This window comes from Equus przewalskii, chromosome 25, assembly GCF_037783145.1.
Source record: "Equus przewalskii isolate Varuska chromosome 25, EquPr2, whole genome shotgun sequence".
In the NCBI taxonomy this organism is placed as follows: Eukaryota; Metazoa; Chordata; class Mammalia; order Perissodactyla; family Equidae; genus Equus; species Equus przewalskii.
In genome coordinates, this window is record NC_091855.1 from 16180776 (window position 1) to 16205631 (window position 24856).

The 24856-nt window shown below is 37.0% G+C and overlaps 1 protein-coding gene across 7 annotated transcripts in view; it reads right to left on the reverse strand.

Moving 5' to 3' along the window:
- Positions 1-24856, reverse strand: part of MED6 (mediator complex subunit 6) — a 114308-nt gene that overhangs the window by 84846 nt on the left and 4606 nt on the right. For 2 of the 7 annotated variants that reach the window (XM_070593480.1, XM_070593481.1), the window contains exons 2-7: positions 24011-24170; positions 22846-22937; positions 20795-20877; positions 20376-20484; positions 18849-18964; positions 15446-15473 (exon numbers count right to left, since the gene is read on the reverse strand). In XM_070593480.1, the coding sequence (XP_070449581.1) occupies positions 15446-15473; positions 18849-18964; positions 20376-20484; positions 20795-20877; positions 22846-22937; positions 24011-24170 (588 nt within the window). Of the gene's footprint in view, positions 1-14421; positions 15033-15445; positions 15474-18848; positions 18965-20375; positions 20485-20794; positions 20878-22845; positions 22978-24010; positions 24171-24856 lie in introns of those variants that run through there. The other 5 variants (XM_070593482.1, XM_070593484.1, XM_070593483.1 and 2 more) reach the window with 5 other exon arrangements.

Sequence of the window (24856 nt, forward strand, 5' to 3'; positions counted from 1 at the left end):
AATTGGTGGGAATGTGGGAGCAGGTGGCAGCAGCCCTGAGCCCCTGTGCGATCACTCTCTCAACTGGTGGGAGAGTCCATAATCCCAGCACAGTTCCAGGGAGCAGCACTGGCTAAGACCCAGCAGGGAGGCCCCATCCACCAAGCACGACAGCTGCTACAACCTAGGACCAGACAGCAGTGGAGCTGCAAGTCCAGGCGAACGAGCTCCTGGCTGCCTCAAAAGCCCGTAACACCACTGAGGCCCTGAAAGGGGATGCACACCTAGGTGGATCTGTAGGAGCAGGCGACAACAGCCCAGAGCCCCTGTGTGATTGTTCCCACAGTTGGTGGGAGACCCCTCAGGGTCCCTGCAATAACAAGGAGTGGCTCAGGCTCAGACAGGCTCTGTTGATGGGGATCCTGGTGGGTGCAGATTACATAGCTCCTGCCACCTCCCCCTAGTGGCAGAAAGTGGAAGCCGGGACCAAATTCTATCTCTACGTGGAGGCACAAATCCATGCCATCAAGCAGTATGAAAAAATATATTAAATCTCCAGAACACAAGAAAAATGACAAGTACCCAGAAATCAATCCTGAAGACACAGAAATATATAACCTAAATGATAAAGAATTCAAAGTAGCTGTCACTAAAAAATTCAATGAGTTAAAAGAGAATACAGATAGACAATTCAACGATTTCAGGAGTTACTTCACAGAAGAGCTTGAAACTATCAAGAGGAATCAATCAGAAATGTTGGAGATGAAAAACACAATGGATGAGACAAAGAAAAATATGGACTCTCTGAACATTAGGGCTGATAATATGGAGGACAGAATTAGCTGTCAGGAGGACAGGAATATAGAAATGCTGCAGATAGAGGAGAGAGAACTAAAAGGAAATGAAGAAATTCTCCAAGAAATATCCGACTCAATTAGGAAATGCAACATAAGGATTATAGGTATCCCAGAGGGAGAACTGAAGGAGAATGGAGCAGAAAATTCTTCAAAAAAAATTAGTTGAGAACTTCCCAAACTTGGGGAAGAAGCTGGAAATTCATGTGACAGACGCCAATAGATCTCCAAACTTTATGAATGTTAAAAAAAATAACAACCGCAAGGCATATAGTAGTAAAGCTGGCAAAAGTCAATGACACAGGAAAAACATTAAGGGCAAGAAGGCAGACGAAAATAACCTACAAAGGAACCCCTGTCAGGCTGTCAGCGGATTACTCGGCAGAAATCTTACAGGCTAGGAGAGAGTGGAATGATATATACAAAATTCTGAAAGACAAAACTTTCAGCCAAGAATACTCTATCCAGGCAAAAATCCTTCAAATATGATGCAGAAACAAAAACTTTTCTGGTTAAACAAAAGTTAATGGAGTTCATCGCCACAAGACACCCGCCGCCCCAGTACAAGAAATCCTCAAGAAGGCCCTCATACCTGAAAAAAAAGGGGTGGGGGGTTACAAAACCCTGAGCAAGGAGATAAGTGGATAGACAAAAACAGAAAATTGCAGTTCTCCATCAGAACAGGTTACGCAAATGCTTAATTATGACATTAAAGACAATGGGAAGGAAAACACCAAAAGTAAATATAATCTTGTCATTTTAAGCTCAAACTCACAACACAAGATGAAATAAGATGTGACAATAACAACTTGGAAGAGGAAAGGGATGAAACCAGCTTAGTCTAAGTAAATAAGAGGATATCAGAAAATGAACTGTCTCATCTATGAGATTTTTTATACAAACCTCATGGTAACCACTAAACAAATGATTAGAACAGAGACACAATGATAAATAAGGAGAAAACTAAGAAAAGTAGCATAGAAAACTACCTACCTGAATTGGTAGTCTGCAATACGCAGGACAAGAAACAAAGGAAATGCAGGAGAACCAGAAAACAAGTGAAGAAATGAGAGCATTAGGCCCTCATATATTGATAATCACTCTAAATGTAAATGGATTGAATTCTCCAATCAAAAGACACAGAGTGGCAAGATAGATTAAAGAACAACATCCAGAAATATGCTGCCTCCAGGAAACACATCTCAGCCCCAAAGACAAACACAGACTCAGAGTGAAGGGTTAGAAGACGAAACTCCAAGCTGATGGCAAACAAAAGAAAGCAGGTGTCACCATAATTAGACAAAGTAGACTTCAAGACAAAACAGGTAAAGAGACACAAAGAGGGGCAGTATATAATGATCAAAGGGACACTCCACTAAGAAGACATTACACCAATATTTATGCACCCAACACAGGAGCACCAAAGTACATAAAGCAAGGTATTAATAGTCCTAAAAGGAGATATTAACAACAACATAATGATCGCAGGGGACTTCAACACCCCACTTACACCAATGGGTAGATCATCCAGACAGAAAGTCAAAACAAAGAAATTGTAGAATTAAATGAAAAACTAGACCAGGTATATATAGAACACTCCATCCAAAAACAGCAGGCTACACATTCTTCTCAAGCGCACATGGAACATTCTCAAAGACAGACCATATGTTGGGAGACAAGGCAAGCCTCAATAAATTTAAGAAGACTGAAGTAATATCAAGCATGTTTTCCGACCATAAGGCTATGAAACTGGAAATCAACTACAAGAAAAAAGCTGGGAAAGGGGCAAAGATGTGGAGATTAAACAGCATGCTACCGAAAAACTGCTGGATCACTGAAGAAATTAAAGGAGAAATCAAACATTATCTGGAGATGGATGAAAATGAAAACAGACCATACCAACACGTTTTGGATGCAGCAAAAGTGGTCCTAAGAGGGAAATTCACTGCAACACAGACTCACCTCAACAAACAAGGAAAATCTCAAATAAGCAATTTCAAATTACACCTAATGGAATTAAAAAAAGAACAAACGAAGCCCAAAGTCAGTAGAAGGGGGGAAATAATAAAAATCAGAGCAGAAATAAATAAAGTTGAAACCAAAAAGACAGTAGAAAGGATCAATGAAACAAAGAGCTGGTTATTTGAGAATATAAACAAAATTGACATACACTTAGCCACGCTCACTAAGACAAAAAGAGAGAAGGCTCAAATAGATAAATCAGACATGAAAGAGGAGGAATTACAATGCATACCACAGAAATAGGAAAGATTATAAGAGAATACTATGAAAAACTATATGCTAACAAATTGGACAATCTAGAAGAAACGAATAAGTTCTTAGACTCCTACAAACTCCCACAACTAAATCAAAAAGAAATAGAGAATCTGAATAGACCAATCACAAGTAAAGAGATTCCAATGGTAATCAAAAACCTCCCAAAAAATAAAAGTCCAGGACCACGTGGCTTCTCTGGAGAATTCCACCAAACATTCAAAGAAGATGTAAGGCCTATCCTTCTCAAAATATTCCAAAAAATTGAGGAAGACAGAACACTTCCTAATACATTCTAGGAGGCCAACATCGCCCTCATACTAAAGCCAGACAAGAAAAACACAAAGAAGGAAAATTACAGGCCAGTATCACTGATGAACATAGAGGCAAAAATACTCAACAAAATATTGGCAGACCAAATACTGTAATACATTAAAAAGATCATACACCATCATCAAGTGGGATTTATACCAGGGACACGGAGATGGTTCAACATCCGCAAATCAATCAATGTGATACACCACATTAACAAAATGAGGAACAAAAACCACACGATCATCTCAATAGATGCAGAGAAAGCATTGGACAAGATCCAACATCAATTTATGATAAAAACATTCAATAAAATGGGTATAGAAGGAAAGTATCTCAACATAATACAATCTGTATATGACAAACCCACAGCCAATATCACACTCAATGGGGAAAAACTGAAAGCCATCCCTCTGAGAAGAGGAACAAGACAGGGTGCCCACTCTCACCACTCTTATTCAACATAGTACTGGAGGTGTTGGCCAGAGCAGTTAGGCAAGAAAAAGAAATAAAAGGAATCCAATTTGGAAAGGAAGAAGTGAAACTTCCGCTATTTGCAGATGACATGATTTCATATATAGAAAACCTTAAAAAATCCATCAGAAAGCTATTAGAAATAATCAACAATTACAGCAAAGTTGCATGGTACAAAATCAACTTACAAAAATCAGTTGCATTTCTATACTCTAATAATGAACTAACACAAAGAGAACTCAAGAACACAATCCCCTTCACAATCGCAACAAAAAGAATAAAATATCTTGGAACAAATTTAACCAAGGAAGTGAAAGACCTATACAATGAAATCGATAAGACATTACTGAAAGAAATTGATGATGACATAAAGAAATGGAAAGATATTCCATGCACATGGTTTGGACGAATAAATATAGTTAAAATATCCATACTACCTAAAGCAATCTACAGATTCAATGCAATCTCAGTCAGAATCCCAATAACATTCCTCACAGAAATAGAACAAAGAATCCTAAAATTCATGTGGGGCAACAAAAGATCCCAAGTAGATAAGCAGTCCTGAGAAAAAAGGACAAAGCTGGAGGCATCACAATCCTGACTTCAAAATATGCTACAGAGCTCTACTCATCAAAACTGCATGGTACTGGTACAAAAACAGACACACAGATCAATGGAACAAAACTTGAAGTCCCAGAAATAAAACCACACATCTACGGACAGCTAGTCTTCAACAAAGGAGTTAAGAACATGCAATTGAAAAAGGAAAATCTCCAACAAAGGGTGTTGGAAAAACTGGACAGCCACATGAAAAAGAATGAAAGTGACCATTCTTTTACACCATACATAAAAATAAACTCAAAATGGATCAGAGACTTGATGGTGAGACCTGAAACCATAAAAATTATAGAAGAAAATATAGGCAGTGCACTCTTTGACATCAGTCTTAAAGGTTCTTTTTGGAGCATCCTGTCTTTTCAGACAAGGGAAATAAAAGAAAAAATAAATAAGTGGGACTTCATCAGATTAAAGAGGTTCTACAAGACGAGGGAAACCAGGATCAAAACGAAAAGACAACCCACCAACTGGGAAAAAATATTTGTAAGTCATATATCCGACAATGAGTTAGTCTTTATAACATATAAAGAACTCGCACAACTCAACAAGAAAAAATCAAACAACCCGATCAAAAAATGGGCAGAGGATATGAACAAACATTTCTCCAAGGAAGATACACCGATGGCCAATAAGCACATGAAAAGATGTTCAACATCACTAATCATTAGGGAAATGCAAATCAAAACTACTAAGATATCACCTCACACTCGTTAGAATGACTATAACAACCAAGACAAAAGATAACAAATGTTGGAGATGGTGTGGAGCAAAGGGAACCCTCATACACTGCTGGTGGGAATGCAAACTGGTGCAGCCACTATGGAAAATAGTATGGAAATTTCTCAAAAAACTAAAAATAGAAATACCATATGACCCAGCTATCCCACTACTAGGCACGTATCCAATGAACTTGAAATCAACAATTCAAAGGGATTTATGCACTCCTATGTTCACTGCAGCATTATTCATAATTGCCAAGATGTGGACGCAAGCCAAGTGCCCATCAAGTGATGAATGGATAAATAAGTGGTATGGGGCTGGCCCCGTGGCCGAGTGGTTAAGTTCGCATGCTCCGCTGCAGGCAGCCCAGTGTTTCGTTAGTTCGAATCCTGGGTGCGGACATGGCACTGCTCATCAGACCACGCTGAGGCAGCGTCCCACATGCCACAACTAGAAGGACCCACAATGAAGAATACACAACTATGTACCAGGGGGCTTTGGGGAGAAAAAGGAAAAGAATAAAATCTTTAAAAAAAAAAAAAAGAAGAAGAAGAAGTGGTATATATATATATATATATATATATATATACACACACACACACAACGGAATACTACTCAGCCATAAAAAAGACAAAATCGTCCCATTTGCAACAACACTGGTGGACCCTGAAGGTATTATGTTAAGAGAAATAAGCCAGTCTGAGATAGACAAACACTGTATGATTTCACTCATATGTGGAAGATAAACATGTGGACAAAGAGAACGGATTAGTGGTTACCAGAGGGGAAGTGGATTGGGGGGGCACACAAAAGGGGTAAATATATATGGTGACAGATAAAAATTAGACTATTGGTGGTGAGCACAATGCAGTCCATACAGAAACTGATAAATAGCAATGTACACCCACAATTTCACAATCTTATAAACCATTATGACCTCAATAAAATAATTTAAAAAAAAACAAACAGAAGACATAAATCATAACTATCAGGCATGGAAAAATGGGGATATATCTACAGATCCTGCAGAAATTAAAAGATCACAGAATATTATGAACAATCTTTAGCCTAAAATAGATAAAGCACTAGAAGGAACTAATTTACGAAAGCTTATAAAAAAAACTTTTTAAATCTTTAATAGGTAAGAAAGTGAATCCATAACTAGAAGTCTTCCCCTCAAGAAAAACACAAGTTTCATGGGTAACTTCCACCAAACATTTGAGGAAAAAATAAAACTCTACACAAATTATTCCACAAAACAGGGGAGAATATTTCCCAACTCATTATATGACACTGACATAACCTAGTTACCAAAACAAAAAAGAACTTATAGGAAAGAGAATATTACAGAGCAATCTTACTAAAATTAAATGTAAAAATTCCAAACCAATTCTTAGCAAATTTACTCCAATAATATATAAAAAAACTAACAACATAACAAAATGGAGTTTATTCTTGAAATACAAGACTAGTTAACATTTGGGTCAAAAACCCAGTGTAACTGATCATATTATCAGAAGAAAAAAGAAAAATCATATGATTATCTCAACAGATTTTGTTTTTGAAAGTGTAAAATGTGTTTGATAAAATTTAAAACTACCAGACTTCCGCTTTCTGCCATGGTAGAGTAACCGGCACCTAATGTGCCCTTACACCACAAGAACTAGAACACTAGACCAAATACATAAAACAACTATTTTCAAACACTGACAAATAGCCAGTACAGACGGGGCCCAGCCCCATGGTGTAGTGGTTAAGTCCAGCACGCTCTGCTTCAGCAGCCCGGTTTTGTGGTTTCAGATCTTGAGCATGGACCTACACCACTTGTCAAGCCATGCTGTGCCAGTGACCTACTTACAAAATAGAGGAAGATTGGCACAGATGTCAGCTCAGGTCTAATCTTCTTCAAGCATAAAAAAAAAGAGGAAGATTAGCAACAGATGTTAGCTCAAATGAAATCTTTCTCACCAAAAAAACCCCACAAAAACACAAGACAAATGGCCAGTACACAGTTATAATTCCTAAAATTTGCATGGAATCTCAGGGATACCAAATACTCAAAACAATCTTAAAAGGGAAGAACAAAGTTGGAAGCATCATGCTTCCTGATTTCAAAACTTCCTACAAAGCTACAGTAATCAAGAGTGTGCTAGTGGCATAAAAACAGACATACAGACCAAGGAATAGAGAGCCAAGAAATAAACCTTCACATATATGGTTAAATGATTTTCAACAAGAGTGCCATGACTATTCAATAGGGAAAGGACAGTCTTTTCAATAAATGGTGCTACGAAAATTGTATATTGACATGCAAAAGAATGAAACTGGACACTTACCTAAAATCAAATACAAAAATTAACTCAAAATGGATCAAAGACCTAAATGTAACAGCTTAAAGTATAAAATACTTACAAAAAACATAGCAAAAACACTTAATGACATTGGATTTGGCAATGATTTCTTGGATACAATACCAAAATCACAGGCAAAAAAGAAAAAGTAGATAAACTGGACTTCATCAAAATTAAAAACTTCTGTACGTCAAAAGACACCATCAACAGAGTGAAAAGCAACCCACAGGATAAAATATTTATGAATCATATATATGATAAAGGATTAATATCCTCCAGAATAAAGAACTCCTATAACAAAAAAGCCAATTCAAAAATGTGCAAAGGACTTGAATAGACATTTCTCCAAAGATATACAAATCTTCCGTTAATATTTTTAATATTTTATACGTAAAAAACAAGATATACAAATGGACAATAAGTACATGAAAAGATGCTGAACATCACTAACCATTAGGTGTGATATTATAAGAACATATTTGGTTTTCATCCCCTCCTTAGCAGAGAGCTCCTAAAACCCTCAGAATTTCCTACGTGAGGAGAGCCATAAAGATGTCTTTTGTGATGTTAATGAGGTGGCATTTGGAATGCCCGTAGGCCACCTAAGGATGGGGGCTGGTCAACCAAAGGAACCATGTGATTAGAGGACTGAAACTTGCAGTCCCACCACTCTAAGCATCTCCAGGAGGAGAAAGAGACTAGAGATTGAGTTCAATCACCAATAGCCAAGCACTTAATCAATCTTGTCTATGTAATGAAGCCTTCATAAAAACCCAAAAGGACAGAGTTCAGAGAGCTTCCAGATCGGTGAACATGTGGCGATTCAGGGAGAATGGGACACCCAGAAAGGGCATGGAAGCTCTGCATCCCTTCCCACATACCTTGCCAGATATTTGTACATCAATGTTCACAGCAGCCTTATTCACAATAGCCAAAAGGTGGAAACAAATCAAATGTCCTTTGACTGATGAATGGATAAACAGAATGTGTGTGTGCGTACACATACACACATACATACATACAACAGAATATTATTTAGCCTGAAAAAGGAAGTTCTGATACATGTTAGACTATGGATGAACCTTGAAGGCCTTATGCTACATGAAATAAGCTAGGCACGAAAAGACAAATATTGTATGACTCCATTTGTATCAGGTACCTAGAGTAGTCAAATTCATAGTGACGCAAAGTAGAATGGTGGACATCAGGGGCTGGGGGAGACGGAAAAGGGGAGTTGTTTAACGGCTACAGAGTTTCCGTTTGAAATGATGAAATGGGTTTGCAGATGGATGGTGGTGATGGCTGCACAACAATGTGAATGTACTTAATGCCTCTGGTGTGTATTTAAAAATGGTTAAAAGTGTCAATTCTATGTTATGTACATTTTACCACAATTTTAAGAAAATACATACAGATTGAAAAGAAATAAAATTTTTTATTCCCAGATGACATGATCATGGAGGTAGAAAATCCTAAGCACCATACAAAAAAGCTACCAGAACTAATATCTGAAGTTAGTAAAGTAACAGGATACAAGGTCAAATAAACAAAAAGCAAAACCATATACTATATACTAGAGACAAACAGAAAATAAAAATTTTTAAACATCTTTTACAATAGCATCAAACAAACAAGTTATGCTTAGGATAAATTTAACAAAAGGTGTACAAGACCTGTACTCTGAAAACTCAAAACTTTGCAGAGAGAAATGAAAGAAAATGTAGAAATATAATATGTTTATGGTTCTGAAGACTCAATATTGTTAAAATGTCAGTTCTCCCCAAACTATCTATAGGTCAATCCCAACCAAATGGACTATACTACTGAATGTGAAATGCAAAATTACGAAGCATCTAGAGAATGAACTATCTTCATAACCTCAATGTAGAGAAAAACCTCAAACAAGACACAAAAAAGCAGTAACAATAAAGGAAAAGACTGATAAACTGAGCTACATTAAAATTAAGAACTTCTGTTCATTTTTAGGCCATCATTAAGAGTAAAAAGGCAAGCCAGAGTGGAGAAGATATATTTAAACACAACACATGTAACTGACAAAGGACGCCTATCCAAAACACAAAAAGAACTCTTAAGACTCCATAAGACAAAGACAAATGAAACGACAGGAAAATGCAAAAGTTGCACTTCACAAAAATGAATATTCAAGTAATCAATAATTATATGAAAGGATGCTTAACATCATCAATCACCAGAAAATACAAATTTCAGCCTCAACGAGATACCACTGTACACCCATCAGAATGACTAAATTTTTCTTTAATTGACAACATCAAGGGTCAGTAAAAGTGTGGAACGGGAACTCTCACACACTGCTGGTGGGAGTATAACACAGTACAATCACTTTGGAAAATATTTTAGCATTATCACCGAAGTTGAATAAAGGTATACTTATAATCCAGCACTTTGAGTAAAAAAGTAACATGAGCACATGTACACTGTTAATAGTTTCCTAGGGGTGCCATAACAAAGTACCACAAAACTGGTGCTTAAAACAACAGAAATTAATTGTGACAAACTTCTGATGACTGCAAGTCCAAAATCAAGGTGTGAGCAGGTCCATACTCCTCCTGAAACCTACAGGAGAATCCTTCCTTGCCTCTTCCTAGCTTCTGGTGATGCTGGCAATCTTTGATGTTCCTAGGTTTGTAGGTGCAACACTCCAACCCTCCATCTTCACACAGTGTTCTCCCTTTGTCTCTTCACACGGCCATCTTTTTACAAGGACACCAGTTGCATAAGATTAGGGGCCCAGCCTAATCTAGCAGGACTTCAACTTGGTTAATTACATCCGCAATGACCCTATTTCCAAATAAGGTCACATTCTGAGATACTGGGAGTTGGGACTTCAACATATCTTGTTGAGGGGGGAGACAATTCAGCCTATAATATATACCAAAAAACATGTACGTACAAGAATATTCATAAAAGCAATTTTTCATAACAGCCAAAAACTACAAACAATCCAAACATCACCATTAGAATGGATTTAAGAAGTTGTAACATATTTATGTAATGGAATGCTGCACAGAAATAAAAATAAAAGAACCACAATAACATGAAACAACTTTGATGAACCTCAAAAACATAACATTGAACAAAAGAAGCCATACATGAAACATACACGCTGAATCCATTTATATTAGAAATAAAAAACAGGCAATTAAAACTAAACATTTATTTACAGATGCATATTTACATGGTAAAAATATCAAGAAAATAAGTGATCACCATAAAACTGGATAAGGGTGACCTCTGATCAGGACAAGCGTCGTGATCAGGAGGGGACATAAAGGAGGTTCTGGAGTATTAGTAACATTCAACTCCTCTACCTGCATGGTGAGTTACAGGGGTACAATGAGTTGTAGTCTTTTGTGTCCTTTTCTGTAAGTGGTATTTTATAATAATGTAGTTGAAAGAAAAGGAGCTTTGCTGGAAAAAAAAGTTGGAAAAATACTTGAAGTAAATATAATAAACAGAGTTAATATCTTTATGTCAAAAATTCATGCTTAAATTAAGTGGAAGATAAGCAAAGTGTAAGAGATTATATAATATGCTGCCTTTTGTGTAAGAAGGAGAAATAGAAGATCTATTCATTTGTGCAAAAGAAATACAGTAAAGGTAAACTAGAAACTAGGTTGGTTCCTTTGAGGGGGTGGGTAGGAATGAGGTGGAAAAGACAGAAGAAATGAGTGGGGGAGAGGAGGAAGGGGAGTGATACTCAAAATCTCTTTTGGACAGTTCAGACATTTTGAATCGTTCACATCTCACACACCCCAAAACAATACAACAACAAACAGAAAGACCAATAAGAATGAGGAGAAAACCTAAAACGGAACTCAAAACAGAACCAAATGAACTGAACCATCCAACAAATGAGTAATGTAACCACACTGAAGAGGAAAAAACATCAACCCAATTCTTGTAAACACAGTATCTGAACTATACACGTCCTCAAGCTAAACACAAATAGTAGACTCTAACTAGGTTTCTTTCTTGCAGAGGTGTATGTTAGCAATTCTAAACTACATTCTGTTATTCTAGGATTAAGCAAGTAAGTAAAAATACTGTGGATAACAAGAACCAGAATTCTCAGCAATGTGGAAGAGAGTTACAAATATGGAAGAGAACAGAGTGAACCCTGTGGTGACAGACTGGAAATGGTGGTATCAGTGTGAAGTGATAGCTTTTAATATATATAGAATAGACAGATAGATATAGATGTGTGTGAACATATGTGTATTCACTCACACACATATGTATATATCTATTTCTTAACTCTATCAGCTGAGAGAACCTAGAAGCAATGGCACCTCAGTAGCAAATGCGCACATCTAGCACACACATCTTGATTTCCAAATGCATTCTCCACCAAAAGGAATTAAGGATCCTTAAGAGAAATGGCTGACTCCAGGGTTGGGATGAGCTTGGAATATCTTATTGCGCCAAAAAACAAAGAAAATGTTTAGGGGCAAGCCCCATGGCTGAGTGGTTAAGTTCATACACTCCGCTTTGGTGGCCCAGTGTTTCGCTGCTTTGGATCCTCAGCATGGACATGGCACTGCTCGTCAGACCATGCTGAGGTAGCATCCCACACACCACAACTAGAAGGACCCACAACTAAAATATGCAACTATGTACTGGGGAGAAGGAAAAAAAATTGATTGGCAACAGATGTTAGCTCACGTGCCAACCTTTAAAAAAAAAAGTTCAATGAATGTTAGACAGGGTCAGGTCAAAAGGACACAGGAATCAGCTTAAAGGGGCTTCCATTGGCCAATCTGGGACAATTTGACATCAATATAAATCACAATAGTAAAGAAATACTACTCAATGAATAAAATAAGAATCCAGGTGTCCACAATAATATAAATAAATAAGTAGAGGAGAAAGGTAAGCTCTTCTTTATAGCAGAAAGCCAACTAATAAACTGAAGGAATGACAGAATTAGAAAATCACCATTTGGCAACCATCATAGTAATAAATGATTCAAGCAAGAATTATCAGTGGATGTTAACTAGAAGGTAAAAATTAGATGAATAACAGAACATTTACAGAGCCTCAAACTATTTCCCCAACGAGATATCTATAAATTACAACAGGAAAAATAGTAACTTTATGGTGGAGTAACCTGACAGAGACTACTACCTTAACCAAGTGATCAAAGTTAACATCAACAGAAACGGGGCAAATTCACAACACATGCCTCTATAAGCATCTTTTCCATAGTATTCCTGACAAAACTGCATGAGGTGAATTTAATCATGAAAATATATCAAACAAACCCAAACTGAAACACATTCAACAAAATAACTGGCCTAAATTCTTTAAATTAGCAAGCAAAAATAAGGAAGATTAAAGAACCGTTCCAGATTAAAGCAGACTAAAGAGACAGGACAACTAAATCCAATGTATAATTCAGGATATTCTTTTGCTGCAAATGACATTCTTGACACTACCAGCAAGATCTGAATAAGATCTAATTAGATAATAGTATCATACCAGTTTAATTTTGGTACTGTGGCTATGTAAAAGAATGTCCTTGATTTTAGAAAATGCACAGTAACGTACTTAGGGGAAATGGGCATCATGACTGTAACTGACTTTCAATCCAAAAATAAAAGGTGTATATGTGTGTGTGTATTTGATACATATATGTATTTTACACACGCATACATATAAAATACAGAGAGAGAAACAGCAATTGATAGCAAGAGGTAAGAGGGAGAGAGAGATTAAATAAATACAGAAAAATGTTAATATATGGGAAATTTGGGCAAAAGGTATATATGTAGGGATTCTTTGTACTATTCTTACAACTTTTCTGTAAGCCTGAAATCATGTCAAAATAAAAAGCTAAAAGAAAAATTTTACATAATATAGATCAGACACTTCAAAAAAGCAAAAATCAAAGATGAGAACTTATTCAACCACTTAAAATAATAAATCACTTTTTGCCACTTAATTAGCACTAAAAAACATAAATGACAATACTCAGTGGTAGTGAGATTCTGGAGAACTTGGTATTTTCATACTTTGCTGTCTGAATGATAAGAAGTCCAAGCCTTTTGAGAAAAACAACTTGGCACTATGGACTGAGCAAAAAAAAAAAAGTACAAAGCCATGCTGTGGCAGGCGTCCCATGTATAAAGTAGAGGAAGATGGGCATGGATGCTAGCTCAGGGCCAGTCTTCCTCAGCAAAAAGAGGAGGATTAGCAGATGTTAGCTCAGGGCTAATCTTTCCTCAAAAAACAAAAAAAAGTACAGATTCTAGTGATTCTATTGCTGGGACTCTATCCTAAGGAAATAAATACTAAATATTGAAAAGTCATTATATACAAATGTAATCACTGCAGCCTTTTTTTAAAATAATGCAAATTGGGAAAACTTAAGTATAACATGGGAAGAGTTTAAAAGAACACGTAATTCACAAGAATTATTCAGTCACTAAAATAAATAGTCCATAAAAACTAAGTAAACATGGACAAGCGCTTACAACAGACGTCATAGTATGATAAAGTACAATTGTATGAACAGAATAATTACAAACTGGTTTTAAAAATATCTACACAGAGAAAAAGACAAAATTCACAACATCGTTTAGTATGGGTAGGGTGACGGTATTTGGTGAGTGAGGTTTTTTCCCTTTCCTTTATCTTTCAAATTATCAGTATCTATATTATTTTAATATTGAGGAATACGCAACTAATAAAAGAAAATAAGCTTAGTCACTACTTTAACATTAATCCTTTGTGTTTACAAAGTGCATCTGGAAATATTTCAGAGAAAGAAATAAGGGGGAAGAAAAGTCATGATAAAGTAATTTATACAAACACCTTTATTTTGTTTTTAAACCCATATAGCAGTACACATGTGAGTGAGGAGGCTGCTCAAGTCCAGCTGAGGACAGGTTACAAAAGATACATAATATCAATATCAAAAGTATCAGGATCTTTACATCCTTTCTTAAAGAACAAGTACATTCTACACAAATAAGAGGGCTGTGACAAAGAATTGTAGAGTTCAAGAGCCTCTCACAGTAATGAGGCATAATGATTGACAAGAGGAGTCTCGCAAGCTTCTCTCTTGTCCAGTACTCACTGAAGTCTCATTCGTTTTTCAGGGGGGCCTTTAGTGCTCACTGTCTGTTGAACGTTCTTTGTGGTCTCCTTCTCCTCAGATTTCACAGTTTCTGGCGGAGGTTCTGCCTCTTTCTTTGTCTGATCCACTGGACATCAAAAACGTATATTTTGGAGGGTGGGGATGGAGGGATGAGATCACTTTAGACAATGGTTAATGTGAATGGTTCAGACTCTCAAATTCATTTAGAACTCCTTATCTCAAGTTCTAAATTCAGTGGTTTCATCAGGCAGATGTCGAAGAACCCATTTATAAACCTAAAAACTGGATAACTCAAGCAAATCTGTGATACTAGACAAAAACAAATGACACTTAAATAAGAAACTATGCATAAAAACAATATATAATTATTCTATCCCAGTTCAACAGATAGCTCAATACTTGTTTTCAATAATGAAACACAAGGCCTTTCTTTATACTGAGATTTGAACTAAAAACAACCTCAAATCACCTCAGCCTCTCCACATCTCCTCAACACCTACTCTTCCTACTCCAATTCATCTTTTAAGTACTAATATCACTACCACAAAAGCACCATCTTTTGGCAATTCAGGAAGTCTCAAAGGTTAGGAGTAACAAACTACCATGAGAGTCTAGAAGGACAAAATGACCATAGCTCACTCACCTCACATGCTATAGTTATAGAGTTTAACAGGTTGTTTGGTCTTATTTCAAGGTTAATAAGAATATCAGATGAAACATACCTGGGACAGGCTTTTCTCCAGACTTTTGCTATAATTTTTTTAAAGGGGTGGTTGGGGGGGAGAAAGAGGGAGAAGAAAACAGGGAAGGTTAGCAAACCTTTCTTCTTCTTGACTTCCTAATTCTTTTTAAAATTATATCTTCACTCAAATTACACTATAAATGACTTCATGAAGAAAGCACTACTACTCGTGTACCATAAAGTAAATTTATCATTTTCTACTTCTTATTCCCGTTCCAGAAAAGACACAAACCTCAACCTAGAACAGAGAGTCAAACACAAAAATCCTTGAACATCTACAGAGCCCGCCGCCTCTGCAGCCAGGCTACAATGCTTTTCAAAAAGCAGCGAAGTAGAATCCAATGGGAGGGAACATGGAGCCTTTCAAGACTCCAGAGCCTCATCTGTCTAGGGGATATGAGCTATACGAAAGCAGAATGACATCTGGATGAACTCTCCAACTTTTAAAGTTGGCAGCTACCGGAAGTAAGAGGAAAAAGGGGTATTTTACTATAAACATAAGGCTTGTGATGAGTATCCTATTAGATATCAAACTGCAGGGGAAAATGATGGGGGCCCTAGGGGTCAGGAACAAGGTCAGATCCTCCATTCTGTACAGCAATTCTTTTACTTGACTGGGCCCTGTCATCTCCCTTTTCCCATTACCCAAGTTGAATGCTTTAAAACACTTTCCTTCTCCTCCCTCCTCAAGGCTCAGAACCTACCCCTCACCCTCAGCAATACTGATCTACCACCTATGTTTAAAGAAAAAAAAGGACGTCAATGCCCCAAGTTCCCTCCTATCTACCTTCAAACTTACTATACCTTTACATATATACATATACATATGTACACACACATACATATATACATATATATAAAATAGCTTTATATACTTCCCTCTCATCTCAGAAGAAAAGTGTTCTCTTCATTTCTAAGTTTAATGCCTCCATTTGTTTTCTGAATTTCTTTCTGAATTTACATGCCCTCCCTAAGCTTTCTTATCTATTCGTATGACTAAACACTACAAAATCTTCTGATAGCAGATGTTCCAGAATCATGTTGCCATTTGCCTACTAGTCCACTCCAACTACAAGTTCTGGGAACTGTTACACTTAATAAGACCAAAACCGAGCTCCATATTATCCATTGTGTAGAAAAGGTTAACGTAGAAGGTCTACGGCTGCTATCCCTGAAAAGGCCAGCTTGCAAAGCTAACCCTTGGCTGGTGTCTAGGAACGTGGGTTTGGGGACGGTTCCACCATTCCCTAACAGATAGTGATGCCTCACTGTGCCTAGCTCTTTTGCAAACAATGTTGTTTATGCTGAATACCAGCTTCCCTTCAGGGAATGTGGAATTTCAGCATGTGTTAGACAGAGGGCACCTACATGATAAACTTCCCCAAAAGACTTGGGCACCAAGTCTCTAATGGACTTCCTTGGGCAGAAATATCACATATGTGTTGCTGCGTTTTCATTGCTGAGAGAAGAGTGCCCTCTGGTGACCCCTCACCAGAATAAGAGAGTATAAGGAAGCCTGCACATGGATTCCTCCAGACTCCACTTATGTCTTTTTCCCTTATATCTGCCTGTATATCCTTACTATGTCACTGTAATAAATCCTGTGAGTCCTTCAAGCAAATCTCTAACAAACTTAACAAACTTAAACCTAGCTGAAGTGAATATCCTATGGTTTTCTAGCATCTTCTAAAAGCAGCAGTGAAAAGGCATTCATCATAAAAGGCTCTGAGGGCCTGAAGTCCCATCATATCAGTTTTAGTGTACTTTCAGTAGTGACAAGTATTAAAATATGGAAAAAAGAGCTTCAAAGAAGCAGGCAGGACTCCACCAATATTCTCCCGAGCACCTCCCAATAGGGGTAACAACCCTTGGATCCAGAAGCTCAACTATTTAATACAATGGATAAGTAGGAGTAAAGTCCTGAGCTACAGATGGTTTTGGGAGACGCAAAATGTAAACAGGAGTTCAGAGGAGACTTCGAGTAGACCAAGAATTTTTCTTCTCTAGATCTGAGGAGAAATCTTTTGGGTAGGAGGGGCAAAGGTATTATTCACAGTTCTAGAGAAAGCCATCTTAGTCCTACTTCTGTTACATACAGTTGGACATACTCTCTCTTTGGGAGTGGGCTTTTGGCCCTTGGATGGTTAAAAGGGGAGAGTTCTGGAAAATGACAACTTAAGTGTGACTATGGCTAAAGCTTTAAAACAAAAATGCAAAAAACTCACTGAAATGATATGAAGTCTGCAACTTGCTTCTAAATAATTGGGATGAAGTGAGGGAAGAAGAAATAAAACAAGACTGGCCATGTTTGATAATTGTTGAAGCAAGGTAATAGGTTTCAAGGGGGTTTCATTTTGAATTATTCTACTTTCAGATGTTTTTAAATTTCCATAACTTTCTACAAGGTAAGGGTTGTTTTTATTTTGTTTTGTTTTTAAGATTCAAGAGTCTTTGCGCTTTCTACATGAGATGAAGTGAGGTGAATGACACAGGCATTGCGATGTAACATTAGGCTACTACTGACCTTCTGACTACACATCAGATATCCTAGTTGACTGAGAGTAACTGAAACCACGGAAGGTGAAACCATGGATAAGCAGGGACTACTGTGATAGAATTCACGTAACTTAAACACCAATATGATGCAACTATCATTACTCCTGCCCTCTCCCATCTATCACATCAAACTCTCTGCTTCAAATATTCTCTTCTTTTTGTTACAAAAGTTTTAACTGTTCTATCATATAAAGACTTAACTATCCACTACATAAGGCTGGAAGGCAGCACACAGAGTAAAAACTGCATGAGTTTCAGATTCTAGTTTTGTTACCATCTATGACACTTTTAGCAACCTTTTGAATGAGAATATTATCTAGATGCACTCCGCATAGTTTTTGAAGATTCAACGAGGAATTACACTCAAGAGCACAGAACAGTATTAATTCCATTCCCTTCCTCCACTAAGTCTTTAAAAACTTTTCCTTTGATTCACAGATCATTTTTTAACTAATGAGGAAAATCCGTATTTTTAGGTCACATCTGAAAACAGTTCTCAATTAAAACTAAATATGCCAGGGAAAAGCGTCAAATCAAAATTAACCACACAGGGGCTAGCACAGTGGCATAGTAGTTAAGTTCATATGCTCCACTTTGGCAGCCTGGGGTTTGAGGGTTCAGATCCCAGGTGCGGACCTATGCACCACTCGTCAAGCCACGCTGTGGTGGCATCCCACATACAAAAATAGAGGAAGACTGGCACAGATGTTAGTTCAGCGACAATCTTCCTCACGCAAAAAGAGGAAGATTGGCAATAGACGTTAGCTCAGAAGCAATCTTACTCACCAAAGGAAAAAAAAAAAAAATTAACCACACATTCTCATTACCTGCACAAATTTGGGTGGAAATTTTTGTCTAAGGTCTAGGAGTAAAGCATCCACACGTTGTCTCTGGAAAATAGAGCTTGGTTCTTCTTTCCTTTTAGCTTTAGGTTTGACTTTATCTATTAAAATACGAAGTCTAAATAAAAACACTGCCTAGTTTTGTGTGTTACATTTTTACAAATCTTTGCCTGCCATGAATACACTCAAACTCCATTATTTTTAATGGCTGCTATTCCAAAAATAATCCCCCAAATAAGTTAAACACAACATATACACAGAAGTATTCTAACTGTCCCTCTGAAATGAAGTTAACATTCTAACATTTAAAAAGCTGATATGTCTTTTAAAGATACTCCAGTTTTAGTATGTAAACATAAACAGACATGAGAATTTTAAGGCTAAAGTTTTCCACAATTACCTATGTCATAATCCAGATTATTGGTTTGAAATTATCTTGTGTATATTTTACATGAATTAAATGGTCTTTTCCCACAAAACTTGATAGGTGCAAATGGAAAATGCAACTTTTACAAACTCAAGTTACCATACTCAACTGTGAAGACTATAATCCATTGGGAAAAAACAGGACAAACCAAACAACAGAAGACCATGAAGACAAGAACAACTTGCAAGAGAAATTCTAAGGCTAATCACATGTGGAATTTTCCCTAGGAGTGTGCTGTATAGGGGAACTGTCTCTAAATGAAGACTTCCAGGTAAGCATTGCTCCAAACATTTCCTTAAGCTAGGGGCAAACAGCTCTTCAGAGAGGTTTATTCAACTGATGCAAACTTTCCTACGTCAAATGTTGTGGCCTGCACCTACTATCAAGAATAAATATAGCTGTATCTGAAAATAAATAAATATAAATAAATAAATATAGCTGTTCATTCCATGGGTCTGAATTCTATTTAAAGGCTACCTTTCCCTCAGTGATTTATTCTGAGTTGCCATTTCTCAGAGAAGGAAACGTAGGATATAGGTATAATGCTAGAAACACATTTCTACAAGTACTTTTATTGGTAAAATATGATGCAGAACAAGCAGTAGATTAGCAGCTATGGAAACTGGGAAGCTGGCTTGATGACAGGTGATAACATAGAAAGATAAAAAAACAGACTGGTTATCTGGAGAGAGGGCTCTAAGAGCATCTCCCCTACTTCACAGACTGGGGGGATTCAGGTTCCAGATTTCAAGATGACTCAACAGTTAGGTAAGCAGGAAATATCATTCTTACTCATTCCTCATCACCAATTTCCTCTGTATGTTCCAAATATTTTAAAACCTTGAATCAACTTATTACCAGTTACTTAACACATTAAAATTTATATCTGTTCCTATGAGAAAGCTATTACTACCACATCTAGTTACATGAATCATAGCTGTGACAATATCATCATCCTATGAAGAGTCTTCCTACAGAAAAGTAAAACACACCCAGAAATCACGAATAGCTGTTCTCCTTAAGAAAACAGCTTCATTCTCAAAGTATCAAAAAGAGTTTTAGAAGGACCTAGGTATCCTACCTACCTTGTTCTTCATGATCTTTGAAATGCCACCAATACCCTTTGGAAGGATGATATCGACAGTATGACATAGCTTCATCAAAAGCTGACTGAATGCCATGGACTGCAGTAAGCTTGTAAAAAGAAAATGAATTCTAAATTTCTTATTAGATCAACCAAAATTTACAAAGTAAATACTCACAAAACATTACATATGCAAAGACAGTAATTTTCTGTTTTTCAGAACCTGAATCACTATATAGCTGGGGCTGTGGTATATACTTTTAACATGGAGTTGGTCCACAGTAACCAATGCTCAAGACATGCTAATAGTCAAAACTTTATACCAATTTACACAAGGGAGAGGAGTTCTTGTTTAATTCTTCGAAGCAAGGTAGCTCAATTAAAATTTCTTTAGTGTTTAAAGAATGTAAAGACCCTTACCACTCTAGAGTTTATAACTGATCCCAAGTCTGGTGCCTGATAGATCACTCCAGCAATGATATAGTAATCAGCCAGTGGGATAACTAAAGCAGTGCAAGGAAAACAAAAAAAAAAGTTTATGAATACAGCTATGCACACAAACTGCCAAATAGATTTCTATAAAAAGAACAACCAAAATTTGACATTTTCCCATATCACAGCTTAAGGCAGGGTTCGGCAAATCCTATTTTTGTAAATAAAGTTACACTGGAGCTTCAAAGGAGTTCCCATTCACTTACGTCATCATCTAAGGCTGCTAAGGCACTAGTTGAGTAGTTGTCAGTGACCATGAGGCCCAGAAAGCCTAAAATATGTACTTGGGACCTGCACAGAAAAAGTTTGCCAACTTTTGCCCTAGGAGTAGTGCTTCTCAAACTTTAATGTGCCATCTGAGTTACCAGAGTATCTTGTTAAAATCAGATCCTTACTCAGTAGGAATAGTGCATTTCTAACAAGTTCTCAAGAGATCCAGTGCTGCTGTCACTCAACCACACTTTGGGGAGTAAAAGCTTAGAGCAAGAGAGATTTAGGGCTCAGGGTGAAGATACCAGATGCACCAAACTTGCCTCTGTGCCCCAGTCCTGGGTCCAAAGGAATAAAACAGCTGCTAGTGAGGCTGGTGCCGTCTTGTATAGCTTCTATACCTTGAACCTTCTCATCATGGAAATCTTGTCCTTGGTCTTGTCTTTGTTCTAAGGTTCTCTTTTCCTCTGGGCAGGGACTCTAGATCTTTGATTTTGAAACTATATTTGGATTCTCGACTCTAGAACCACAATCTCCTTAGCAAGTCATTTTCTGGAATGAAAGGGTGAAGGTTGCTCCTAAAAATCTTGATGAGGGTTATCTAATTAGGAAATGTAAGTGGTCATCTCTGGAACAAGTGACCAGCTCTCTGGTTCAAAATCAAATCCGAATTCTATACTCTTCAGCGTAATTTCAAAACCAAGTTTTTGTTTGCTAATATAATTCAGGTAAGACTTTTGGCTGAATGTGTCAATGAGGATTTTCAACTGATCCTCTATGAATTTGGGCAAATGCATCTACCATGTATTTTGTAACAGAATTAGACTCAGTGGACTGAGATGAGAAGAAAAGTTACTTGGGATGCTTGAGGTTCAGGTGGAACTCCAACAACTATTCTCACAGGAAGAAGTGGCTTCAATGTAGTGAGTTATTCTGTTAGCACTTGGAGAGTTTTCCTTGGGCATGTTGGAAGACTCTTGGTGTGTAAGCATGTGACTAGGGGAACTCAGGTTTTGAAACATTTCCTCAGTGATAAATTTATGCCTGCTATACCAGTCTGCCTAGACAATTTGTACAAACAATGTGATTACAGTCATGCGCAGCCTAACAATGTTTTGGTCAACAACAGACCACACATACAACAGTGGTCCCATAAGATTGGTATCATATAGCCTAGGTGTGTCGGCTATACCATCTAGGTTTGTGTAAGTAAACTCTATGATGTCCACACAACAATGAAATTGCCTAATGATGCACTTCCCAGAACGTATCCCTGTCCTTAAGTGACATGTAACTGAATATCGGAAACCTAATTTCCTTTTGAGAGTCTGGAATTTTGGCAGGTGAAGATGTCTACATGACTAGCCCTCAATAAAAATTCTGGACTCAGAGTCTCCAATGGACTTCCCTGAGGAGACATATTACACTCGTGGGGCTGCATTTCACTGCTGGAGGGAGGATACACTTGATGTGGTCCCTCACAGGAGGGAAAGCACAGAAAGCTTACACATGGATTCCTAGAGATGGCTTTTTCTCTTACTGATCTGGCTGGGTATCCTTACTGTGTTGTCCTAACAAATCTTAGGCATAACTAACTACAAGCTGTGTCTGCTAAGTCCTTCTAGCAAAACACTGAACATGTACGTATGCTGGTCTTGGGGACCCCCAAAACAGAACCCAATCCAAAAAAATAAGAACATATAGCTCAGGAAGTAAATAAATCACAGTATCTTAAGAAGAAAATAATGCCTGAAGTTTACACATTTTACCTTGGGTGGGAGACTGCCGCTGTTGTTTCCGAATGATAAAAAGAATGGGCTCTTGAGCATGTAAAAGGATGTATTCCACTCCAACCATCTGACTGAAAACAGAACACAGCCATTCAGACATCTATGAAAAACCTACAAACAATTTTTGTAGAACATTCAAATTACTATAGAAAAGTATAGCAACACTGTAAACAGGATTAAAACTGCCTATGTTTAATATTAAAAAGCAGTTGTTCAATAAAACTGGCTATTTTCCCAGGTACAGATAAAGTAAAATTTGTATTAAATAAGAACAAAATTTCTCTACAAAAATTCATGATGAATTTCAATCTGAGTGTTTTCAGTCATGAAAGTACACTGAAGAGTGTATATTTCCAAAAAGGCAACCAAAATACCATGTTTCCTGACCAAGGAGATCTATAAACATAGATAAAATATCAAAATATACATGAAAACTCTACAGGTCTTGACTATATATGTCAACTATACATTTTACCCAACTAGAAAACATCAAAACCTTATCCTTGCCCCCAAGAAGATTTTGACCCAACAGATTATGTTTAAAAGAAATAGTAAGTTGTCTTAATAGTTGTAAATATTTGCTTCATAACAAAAGCTATTTAAAATACCATAGGAATTTAATTTTATGAACCCTCTCCAATGTTTACCTGACAGATAAAAAACTATATTACAGTTGTTTCAGAAACTTTCATAATAGTAATAAATTCTTAACTATTTAGCGTCCTACGTCTGAAGAATCTTGCTTTGCACTGTTTGACTAAAATTTTTGTTTGCTTTAGCCATACAAAGAAAAATCTACTATAAACCAGACTATGGTTTAAGACATTAAATTAGATGAAGAGGAGACAATAAGTATAGTTATTTGGTTGAGGATAACATTTGCATTGCTAAAATCACTCATCAGATCGATACATAAACCTCATAGTTACATTTTAATTGGACAGTAATATATGAAGTTATACAGAAAAGACACTAGGTTACAACTGACTACTAATAATTTATTTGCATGTCAAATTGGTACAACCCAAACAAAACTCCAGTTCTTCCAAAACTTCGCTCTGGACTTCATGATCCACAGCTTGAAAGAACCGTTCACTGTAAAATCTCTAGTTGGCAAAGACGCTACCTTCTTACAGTAACTTACTTTAAGTGTTCCAATGTAAGCCTCTGCATTTTGACCACTTCATTATTACATGTCCTGTCATAAAAAGGATTACTTCTTTCTGAAAAGTAATCCAGGACACTTCCACTATTCAAAATGGGGATCCAGGAACTGTCAACCCAAGAGATTCCCAGCAGATTATCTATAGGAAAGAAACAAAATGATAAAGGATGAGAAAAGAGAAAAAGAATCCAACCCAACAAACATTTATTATGCATCTAATGTTGTAGGCACTATGAATATAGGGACAACATGGATCCTAACCTACATGCTCTCATAGTCTAACAGAAGAGATAAGTATGCAAGAAAGCAATGATATGCAACATAATAGTGCTGTAATCAAGGTACGAATAAATGTGTTATGAGAGCACAGTAGAGGGAGCAGAATACCCTACCTGAGGGAACAGGAATGATTTTTCACGGGTTGAGGAGGAGGCAGGTTTTAGCACTATATGTTCAAGAATAGAGGTTCACCATGGAGAAAAGAGAGGCAAAGTAATTTCAAGCAGAGAAAATGCACATACAGAGGTAGGAAAATATAAAAGTACATGTTTAGAGAATAATTTGATTTAGGTGAAGAAGTGATAGGCTTGAAATCTAAACAGGTCTTTCATAAACTGGAAACCATGAGTTTTTATATGTTGGCAACTAATTCAAAAATTTTCAAACATGCACGCCAGAGAAGATACAACTACAGCCAACAGTTTGAGACCACCCAATTAGGAACAGAGAGAGAAGTGAGGAAGCTATTATGATAGATGGGATAATGAGGTAAATACTGGTTGAAGGAGGAAGAACTGAAAACTTCAACCTCTCCTAAACTGTAAT